This window comes from Rhinopithecus bieti, unplaced genomic scaffold (genome assembly GCF_001698545.2).
Source record: "Rhinopithecus bieti isolate Rb0 unplaced genomic scaffold, ASM169854v2 scaffold_15087, whole genome shotgun sequence".
In the NCBI taxonomy this organism is placed as follows: Eukaryota; Metazoa; Chordata; class Mammalia; order Primates; family Cercopithecidae; genus Rhinopithecus; species Rhinopithecus bieti.
Genome location: NW_016808547.1, coordinates 3,414,709 through 3,425,441, shown reverse-complemented (window position 1 = coordinate 3,425,441; position 10,733 = coordinate 3,414,709). Strand labels below are relative to the sequence as shown.

The window sequence follows — 10,733 nt, the reverse complement described above, 5'->3', positions numbered from 1 at the left end:
AAAAAAAAAAAAAAAAAAAAAAAAAAAAAAAAACCCATAAAATAAATAAATAAAAATAAAGACTACAGATTGGGTTTAGTGTATACTGCTGGGGAGATGGCTGCACCAAAATCTCACAAACCACCACTAAAGAACTTACTCATGTAACCAAATACCACCTGTTCTCCCAAAACCTATGGAAATAAAAAATTAAAACAAAGAAAAAAAAAAAAACTAAGCCAAAGCAATCATCCAAATAGCAATCACCCAACTCAAAACAAACAAACAAGAAAATATCCAAAACACCCCCAAAGACAAAGCCCAGCATCTCTGAACCCCAGTAGCTGGCTCATCCCAGTGTCCTGGCTGTCGCCTTGTGGTACTCAGTCTCTGGAATACTGCCTGGTCAAGAGGGGTTTAGGGCACTTACTTGATCATCTGTGGCACGGTGACCTTGGAATTTTCTTCAAATGCGTTCATCATGAGACCATTGCATCGGATGTTATCCACACACTGGAATCAGAGAGAGGACCCCAGCGTGAGAGCTCTCCATTGCTGGCCCCAGGCCCACCAGGAGCTCTGCCAACTGTAAAGTTCATATGCCTTGGCTTGACACAGGGTCCTCAAGCTTCAAGGGCATTGTCCTGGCAAAGGCAGGGTCAGCATGGAGCATCCTTTAGACTTTGGCCAGAAGTCAAGTCTCAGTTGAGTGACCTTGAGGAACTTACTTGATCTCAAGTCTTAGTTTCCTTATATGCAAAGTGGGGATAATGACTTCTACCTCAATGAGTTGACTGCAAACAACCACTGGGATGCAAAATGAGTGCATCTGCCACTGACCATTCTGTTGCTGACCTCTGGGGTCCAGTGTCAAGGACAAGATCAGATCCAAGATGATGTGGGATCTCTCTCCTGGGAGGCCAGCCCAGCAGGGCCTCTGCCCCCCTGCACGGGGGTGTTGAACTGTTCTCTCTGTGCTCTGACCATCACAGTGCCAACACTTGGATGCAGTGGATGGTTTTCTATATGAAGAATGCATGGGTGTGGGGTCCTGGGGAAGGCAAGGCTACTGGCAGGAGGGCTACAGATGATTGTACATTTCACTTGGCCTCCAAAAATATTCAAAATCCAAATTTTGCTTTGAATAAAAAGTACTCGCCCAAACAAAAATAAAACCTGCATCTCTTGGGGGGGCTGCCTCTTTTCCCCTGCACTGTCCCCTGCCCTGAGTCTTCACATTTCTGCCATGAGAGGGTTTCTTCTTGGCATAGCGATGGGGAAGCCTTGGTGGCACATTACAGAATCTTCTGGTTTTGAGAATGTGTGTGTTGCAGGGAGGAGGGTGTCAAAGTCATTGGGAAGTAGCAACTGAGAGCTGGCACAGTGGGTGGTGGAGCTCCCAGGCCCAGACTTCTGGGCAGGGCCAGGACCCCAATGAGGGAGGCTTCTGCCCTTTGCATTTCTCAGTCCCACTTCTCTCACCCACCTGACAATCTCTCTAGCTTTGGTTCTACTAGCAACTGCAAAACAAAGACTTGGCCAGGGGCTCAGAGTGTTATGGAGGCAGGAGGGCTTGGTGTAGGGGCCAGAGGACTCCCACCTTGACCCATTCACTGGCATCCACAACAGCTGCAAGGAGGGCAGAGGACTGGTGGGCACCCTCCGGGCAAGTAGCCCTGGGCCTTTGACGGCTGCAGCTCACTGGGGATGTGAAAGGGCCAAGCTCAGGGTCTGCAGTTTTCTCCAGGGCTTCCTGGGTGTTTTGAAGACACGTGGGAAGGCTCAGAACAGGCATGTGCTATGCAGCATCCCACCCGCCTTACTCCTCTGGGACTGTGAGATGGGCAGGTGGGCCAGAAGGAAGGCTGGGAGCGGCAGTCAGGGGAGCCTGGAAGGGGCACAAAACCAAGAAGGTGGGGCGCGAGCAAGGGCAGCCGTCCTAGGTCCCATGAAGATGCTGCCCTGCCCTTTCAGTTCCTACAGGCACAGGCCTCCTGCAACCCTCTGGACCATGGGGGGCCACCAACCTCCCTCCCCTTCTCCTGCTGTTGGCTGCTCTCCTACCACCCCACCCCACAGAGAGGATGACCAAGGCTCCCAGCTGCTGGGATGGCACATCCCTGATCCATCACAGGCCCCTGCTGGGCTCAGGGAGGGGCCTGTCCTGGCTTGAACCCCGGTGCTGCTGACAGCCTCTTTCTGGACTCAAGTCTCACCCCTGTACTTTAGGCACCCATGTGCACTCTGGGTCTGCTCACTGGTACCTGGGAAAGTCTGTGCTTCCTGGTTAATGCTCCAAATAGGGCGAATGACCTTAATGCTTGCAGCAGGCCAAAGCAAAACTAAATATTCCGTGTGCATAGTTGAGGCTGGGTTTGATCTTAGGTAGCTGCCCCGACTCACTGAAGAAGCTACCCTCGGCTTTCAGGGAGACCATTCTCTCACTGTGAACATTACATCCAATATGCTCAGACTTTTCTGTGCATATCAATTACCTGGGGCATGAACTAAAATGTGGATTTACAGGTCACATGCCAACAATTTAGATTTGTAGGTCAGCGGGGTAGTGGGGAAAGGGGAGAAGGGTCCAGGAAACTGAAGTTTTAAAAATCACCTTGCTAGGTGGTACAGATGCAAGAGGGGTTTCCAGACCACACTTTCAAGGTGACCCAGGGGACTGTAAACCGGATGGACTAGCTGAGCTCAGCTTTGGGTACGGCTGTGGACTTGGAAGATTCTTGTATCTTCCCTGTAGAACAGTGCAGCTACTCCACCGCCCCTCCCCATCCCCCCACCAGCCAAGCCCCTGACCTGGTTAGGCATGAAGGGACCGCTCGCTTTCAGGAACAGGTGACGCTACTCACCTGGCTGATGTCACTGGTCCATGCCGCCTTCTCCTGTCTGGACGAGGCCACTAGGATGACCGTAAAGGGCGGGGAATCCTTTGGCTCCACCCCAATTTTAAAATCCAAGTGATCTATGTCTTGGCTGGATCCTTTGGCTTCCAGTTGTAAAACATAAAGTTAGCAGCATGAATGTGGACACTTTTTCAGTTGGAAAATGTTTTATTGGTCCCTGTCGTACGTACCAGTGGAGGTTCTGCATTGGTAAGGCACCAGGCCAATTGCTGCTACTTTCAGAATATTATTTTCCTAAGTGGGGAATCTCCATTTCAAAGATGGAAAAACTAAGATGTAGCTTACGACCACTCAGGGGCAGTTCCAGATTCAGAGCAGGAGAGACTTTAGGAATCACAGTCTGCCCTCTGCCCTCATTACACCAATGGAGGTGAGGTCCCGGGCGAGGACTTGTCCAAGGCTCCCAGCAGGGTGGCGGCCAAGCCAGGGCAGGGCTAGAATGGGCCTCACAGCCAGGCCCTCCTGCTACCCCCAAGGTGGTTCTGGGGCCAAATGAGGAACTTCAAGATCTTAAACTTTTATGGATTGGACTGGACATTTAGTTCAGTTTAGAGCTCCCCAAAGCAAAAGTGAATCCTAGGTATTTTTATTACTGCTCTTAACCTGAAAATTCCTTGAAGTCTTGAAAGCTGTTTATTTGGAAAACTAAGACCACGGCTTCAAGATTCTTTTCAATGCACTCACATTAATTGGGGATGCACTGAATGGGTTAATGGTGTAAAGGGCCTGCTTTGGTTCTGTTTTGCTCTGAAGCTCTATGGCTGTGTGATGTTGAGGTGGTTTCCTTCCCCCTCTGGGCTTCAGATGTCCTCCTGTACAACAGGAGTGGGACTTGATTTCTGAGATTCCTGTCCCTTCCAGTTCTGACACCTGAGAATTTTAGGAGTCCTTGCTGGGCACGGGGGAGTCCATTGTCCTGGGACTGTGCTGGAGTCTCTGAGAAGTGGGTGCCTGTGTGTGAGTGTGTTTCAGGTGGGGGACGCTTGTGGCCATGCTCCCACCTCCCTGGGCCTAGGAGGGTAAAGAGCCTTGGGGTCTGATAGTGCCACTTGAGTCTAGGCTTTCCTGTGGACCTGCTGTGGCCAAGATGAAAGAAGGCTGCACTGGTAGGAAGGCTCCAGGTAAGCTGCCTCCTCGTTTATTCTTCCCTTGGGGAACCACTTGGTTTGGCCCTTATTGGAAGGGCATGAGGGGAGCAGAACCCAGTGGTAGCAGGGGCTGAACAGGGTGCATGCACGAGGGCATGTGTGTGTGTGTTTATGTTTGCCAAGTGTGTGTGTGGCAACCCCCAGGCCCATGCCCATCCCCATGCCATGCTGGGCCTGTGATGCTGAGGTGCTTCAGACACAGCCCACCCCAGGAGGCCCAGTCTGAGGAGGGAAAAGAGCACGGGTCCTGCTGGTGTCCCCATAGAGCAGGGTATCCACAGGCATCTCTGAGGGTCTTGGCTTGGGGTCAGTGAAGAAGGGAGATGAGTGCCAACTTTGGCCCAACAGTAGTGATTACTCCCCCTAATCTGAATAATGACCCCACCTCCAATTCTGATGCCTTGGGAGGTAAATCCCATCAAACATCACAGCACCAAGGGCTCTGCCCTCCGTGCACTTCCCCATTCAGCTCCATTTGAGTTGTTCAGTCCCTTCTCACTGAGGTCTTGCCTCCCCTCCTGGTCCCTGCTAGGGGATAGTTCCCTCTCTCAGGACCCTCAGCCCTGCAATCCCTCTGTCAGTGCCCGCTGCACATTCTTTCCTTTTCTACTGCAGGACAGAGATAGGGCTGGGTGTCTCCCTGGCTCCCAGCATGTGGCCCTGAGAGTCCTTGTGCATGTCACATGCAGGTGCATGAATGAGGGGTGCTCACCGAGATGCCATGACCCCAAAACCTAACAGTGCCAACTGGCCCAGCAGCCCAAGGAGCTTGGAAGGAACCAGGAAGGTGGATCAGGGTCATCACCTGCTGGGCTGGGAGCTCTTTCTTTAAAGCCTCAGGCTCTGGCCTCTCCACACCTTATTGGAAGTACGAGGGGAGCAGAGCCCAGCTGTAGCAGGGACTGAATAGGGTGCGTGCATGAGGGCATGTGTGGACCTCCCCTCTGCACTTCAGCATCCTCCCTTCCTCCCAAAGAAACCAATGCCTGGCCCAACCTTTAGGAGTGAGCATGTGTGTGTCTGTGCAAGCACACACATGCGCCCATGCAGGCTTCACACTCACGTTCCTCCTCCGTGCTTTCTGGCTCCTCCAATAAAGTGCAGTCAATGAGGGATATGACTCCGTTCTGAAAAAGAGCAGCAGGGGCTACTTTGGATGGAGGGGTAGATGTGCTGGTTTAGGAGTCCCTGGATGATAGGGCTGGAAGGGACTTTAACAAGGAGCGTCCATGTACACACACAGATGTATGGATATATTATATGCCAAGTGGATATTTTGCTTTTTCAGTGGAAGAACTTTATCCTCATATTAAGAAGCTCAGTGAAGTGGGTCAAAGGGGATTGTCTCAGAGAGGTCTTCCCCCATCCAAGCTTGAGTTCAGGTCATGGGTGGAGCGGCCAGAACCTGGCCTGCTCGACCCTTTCTTGCTTCCACAGCAGTTCGCTTCCACAGCAGTTCCAGGGCATCGCTTCACAGCCTTAAGTCTGCAGAGGTTTGAAATCCCCCATTTGGGGCCAAAGCTATCAGGTTACCCACAGGAAGACAGAGGCTGATCTTATGGGTATTGTAATTCTCATTTTACAGGTGAAGAAATGAAGACAGAGAAGTTGCATGCCTTGTTCAAGGTCCCCTGGCAAGTTAGCAGTGAGTCTGGAGAGAGCCTCAAGGGCCCGATCCCAGTCCTGGTCAGTTACTTTTTTTTAATTATTAGGAATACCTGGAAAAATGCCTCCCATCCATGAGTGTGTGAGCATCTCTCGGGTAGGAGGTCCCTTGATATTGTAGTGAGAAATAAGAGTGGCCACAGCTGTGGTGGTTGTAAGACATGTTCACAAATTCTTTCACATTTTTCTTTTCAAAAGGCAAAGCCTAATTCCCTTCCTCTTGAGTGTGGGCTGGACTTAGTGGCTTACATCTAATTAAAAGAATAAATCAGAAGTGATGGTGTGCCACTTTGGAGATCACAGCCTCCTGCTTGCTCTCTTGCTGTCTCTTGCATCACCTATTCTGGGGGACACCAACTGGCATGTTGTGGGGAGAGGTCTATGAATGAGGAACTGAGGCCTCCAGCCAATAGCCATGGAGGTGTGCCATCTTGGAAAAGGATAGGATACTCTGGCCCCAGTTAAGCCTTCAGAACACTGCAGCCCCAGCTGACATCTTGACTGCAAACCCCTGAGATGCCCTGAGCCAAGACCACCCAGATAAGTTGCTCCTGATTTCCTGACCCACAGGGAAACTATGAGGTAATAAATGTTTGTTTTAAGCTACTACATTTGGGGGTAATTTATTACATAGCAACAGATTGAAGTAAAACAACAATGAATAATAAGGAGACCTGGCCATGTGACTAATTTATATATGAAAACGCTTGCAGAGCAGGCTGCCCCTTGGGAGGCAAAGTGGACCGCCAAACCGTGGGTTTGACTTCTTGCTTTGCTCTTTGATGGCCTTGGGTTAGCCCCCAGGACTAACCCACTGGGCCTCAAGCCTGCCCAGTGACATCACTGGGCTTCATCATTTGGAAAGCCCCATCTAGCTCTGACATTGTCTTAATTCAGGGTCTCAAAAATTATTACAGTCGTTTTAAATCTTGCAGATCTGTAGTCTGCCCCCTTCAGAAAGGACTTAAGGCATTCTATTGCCACTTGTGATATTTCAAGAGAAGTGATTTGAATTTTAGCTTACGGCTATTGGAGAGTAGAGCACAGTGATTAAGAACACAGACTCTGGAGCCAGACTGGCTCGGTTCAAATCCCAGCCCTGCCATGTGCTGGCTTTGCTGGCTTCTTCTGTCTCGCTTCCCTTATCTATATAAAATGGGGAAAATGATAGTATCCGTCTCAGTGGGCTCTTCTGGGAATTAAATATACATGATGTATTTGAGCGAGTTCTTGCCCCATTGTAAGCATTATGTAAGGGCTTGATACTAGAAATACAAGTTCATTATTACATAATTAAGAGTGACAATGTCTGTTATCCAGTGAGCATGCAGTGTGTACCTGACATGAGAACTCCCTCACTTACTCCTCACGGCACTCCTATGAAGAAGATATTTCCACACCCTTTATGCAGATAAGGAAACTGAAGCCTGATGAGGCCTTGTGACTTGTCTGAGGCCACGTACTGGTGAATGGCAGTGCTGGGATTTGAGCTGATTTCTGAGTCCATGTTCTTCACCAATGTGCTAACAGACTTTTAAAACTAAAAACAGCTGGGTACGGTGGCTCATGCCTGTAATCCCAGCACTTTGGGAGGCCGAGGCTGGTGGATCACCTGAGGTCAGGAGTTTGAGACCAGCCTGGCCAATATGGTGAAACCCTGTTTCTACTAAAAATACAAAAATTAGCCAGGCATGGTAGCAGGTGCCTATAATCCCAGCTACTTGGGAGGCTGAGGCAGGAGAATCTCTTGAACCTGGGAGGCGGAGATTGCAGTGAGAAGAGATTGCACTATTGGACTCCAGCCTAGGCAACAAGAACGAAACTCCATCTCAAAAACAAACAAAAATATCCCCTAAAACCCCTACAAAAAACTAAACACAAACAAGCAAACAAACAAAAAACTCCAGATAAAATAAAACAAACATAAAAACACGCTTTTGGATTTTCAGAGCCTTCGTGTCTTCAGTTTAACCTGTCCCCACTGACCCCTGCCACCCCCAAGCCTAGACAGAGATCTTCTCAGTAGAAACTCCAGAGCTAATAAATAATGAAAGCTTTCCTTGATACATAATTTGGTTAAAACAGAAGTATTCAATATTTGTAAATTAATTTCCCCTTGTGCAGCCAGCCAGCTAATTTGTGGCTATGTGAACATAAGCAGTATATTCCCTGAAGCCATTGTTGGGTCTGTTAGCTCTGCAGGAGGTTAAGGGCCAGGCATCCAGGGTCTGGAAGAATGGCGTCTCTGATGCTGTGGCTTAATTAAGAGCACCCTCTGGCCCTTTCCAGGCCACAATGTGTTCAGGCTTCCAAGGTGATGAATGCAGGACTGCGGGGACTGTAGCTCACAGAGGCAAGTGCTTCCTAATTCACAGCAAATCCACACCCACTGTGAGCTCAGCGCTAACTTATCTGTGCAATGTCTCTGTGAGGGCCAATGTCTCTATTTGATAGAAGAAGTGTGGACAGGGGCAGGGGTCTTTTCCAGGGTCACATGTGTGTAAGGGATGGAGCTGGTACTGATGTGGAGCTCAGAGCAATGAGACAAGCAGTGGGCTGTGTCGGGGGATAGGAGATCCTGCCCAGGCCACAGGCTTTACAGCAGAGGTGGCACTTGAACAGGCCTTTAGGGATGTGAAGGTGGTCTGCCAGGGGAGAGGAGGCTGTGTGGCTGAACAGACAGCATGAGCAAAGGCCTTGGGCCTACGAGGAGGCAGGAGCAGGTCTGAGATACTCATTCCCTCCACCTTTAGGGATGAGCTGGTTAGTTGAGCATTGGGGGCCTCACACAGGGCTGCGAGGTCTAGAGGCTCCGTGTGGAGAAGCTCAGCAGCCTCCAGGGCTCCTGTGCTGGAGGAGGGAATGCTTGAGAAGGTCACTGGGATGGGCTCTGTCAGAGCTCCCTTGGGGTGGAGATGAAAGAAAGACTCTGAGTGATGCCTTGGCCCTCAGCCAGTGGAGGCCCTCCACCCTGCCCCTCACACACACCACACACAGACACACACACACACACACCACATACACAGACACAAAAACACATACCACACACACAGGCACAACACTTAGCTCACAATACACACACAGATAACACACCATACATCCACACATTCAAACACACACATATACACCATCACACACACGGTCACACATACGATACGCACGTACACAGAAACATACACACACCACACACAGACATCACACCACATATACACATTATACCACACCCGAGCGCGCCACGAACATACATACATATACAACATAACACAGATATACACATAGGCTACAACATATACCCACACACATACCCCCACCACACCTGTACACAGAAAGGACAACACATATACACACATACATATGCCATATACTGTAGACACACACACACACACACTGAACACACACAAATGCACAGAGACACAACACACATACAAACACCTACACACACTATATACAAATACACATATCATATACACAAATACAGACACACATATATACACATACATACATATACACACCACACACACAGACACAAACACATATACACATATATCCATACTGATATGGTTTGGCTGTGTCCCCACCCAAATCTCATCTTGAATTGTAGCTCCCACAATCCCCACCTGTCATGGGAGGGACCCAGTGGGAGGGGATCGAATCATGGGGGTAGGTTTTTCCCAAGCTATTCTTGTGATAGTGAATAAGTATCACAAGATCTGCTGGTTTTATAAAGGGCAGTTCCCCTGCACATGCTCTCTTGACTGCTGCCATGAAAGACGTGCCTTTGCTCCTCCTTCGCCTTCCACCATGACTGTGAGGCCTCCTCAGCCATGTGGAACTGTGAATCCATTAAACCTCTCTTTCTTTGTAAATTACCCAGTCTCAGGTATTTTTTCATAGCAGTAAGAAAATGGACTAATACACACAGAGAGATATAAACACATACAGACACACACACATGTACATACACACCATGCACACATACACACACATGCATATACACATACACACACACACCACATATACAAACACACAGACAGAAAAACACCACACATACATACACACAAACACACACAGACACACATGCACACACACATGCCTTTTAGGGGTTTGTCCAGGCCCTCTGGCTCCTCTGCCCAGGTGCCCAGCGTGGGGAATCTGAGGCCCTCGGTTCTCACCTTCCCATCTCCCAGGATTTCGCTAGTGGAAAATTGGTCAAGCTCTGCTCGCTCCAACTGGCCAAACTACAGGGTGTGTGTATATCTGTGTGTGTGTGCATGCATATGTCACCAACACCCCTGCCCACCACCTGGGCCCATAGACCCTATGGCCAGGACAGCACCTGCGTGACCTCACTGGGCAGCCCCTGAGCCCCTCTCCCGCAGCCCTTACCTTGGTCAGGTGAAGCTTCCCTCCAGAGCCTCTGGTACAGATAATCAGATGCTTAGAAAACAGGAAGCACTGTCGCTCACCCTCTTTCTTTAGGGAGAGAGACCCCAGGCGCCCTCTGGTGATCTTGCCCTTTTCAGACATGGGCACCTGGATGAGGGAACCTGTGGGTGGAGGAGAGAGACCCTGAGCCCATCTTCTGGGGTGACTTTTGCCTCTGACCCAGCTTTGAAGGTTGAGATACTGGGGCAGCAGCAGTGGGACAAGTCCATTCTGGTTCCCAGTGGCAAATGTGTTCCTGGGATGCTCCTTTAGGCCTCTCTGCAGGGTCAGATGGTTGGGAGATGAGAGGTGATCAGAGAAGCTCCATGCAGTGCCCACTGATGTGCCAGCCAGGGGCTAGGGACTCAGCAAGCAAAGGTAACCCCAAAGGGCATGGCCCATGTGGTGAGAATGAAGGGCTGGGCTGAGGTCTGGGGATGGCAGGGGGCTGAATAAGTGGGGAGCCGGCTGCAGGCCCCGAGGGGTTAACAAGATACATTGCACTCCTGCTGGGAACTGCTTAGGGCAAAACCTGCATCCCATCCTATTTGTAAAAAAGCTAGCTACTAAGATTAAAAAAAAAAAAAAAAAAAAAAAA

At 49.8% G+C, this 10,733-nt stretch overlaps 1 protein-coding gene across 4 annotated transcripts in view; it reads right to left on the bottom strand.

Annotated features, from left to right (window-relative positions):
* RASGRF1 (Ras protein specific guanine nucleotide releasing factor 1) overlaps positions 1–10,733 on the bottom strand; it is a 126,639-nt gene that overhangs the window by 51,827 nt on the left and 64,079 nt on the right. For all 4 annotated transcript variants that reach the window (XM_017886868.1, XM_017886869.1, XM_017886871.1 and 1 more), the window contains exons 10-13: positions 10,097–10,257; positions 5,109–5,172; positions 2,844–2,980; positions 410–492 (exon numbers count right to left, since the gene is read on the bottom strand). In XM_017886868.1, the coding sequence (XP_017742357.1) occupies positions 410–492; positions 2,844–2,980; positions 5,109–5,172; positions 10,097–10,257 (445 nt within the window). The remainder of the gene's footprint in view (positions 1–409; positions 493–2,843; positions 2,981–5,108; positions 5,173–10,096; positions 10,258–10,733) is intronic.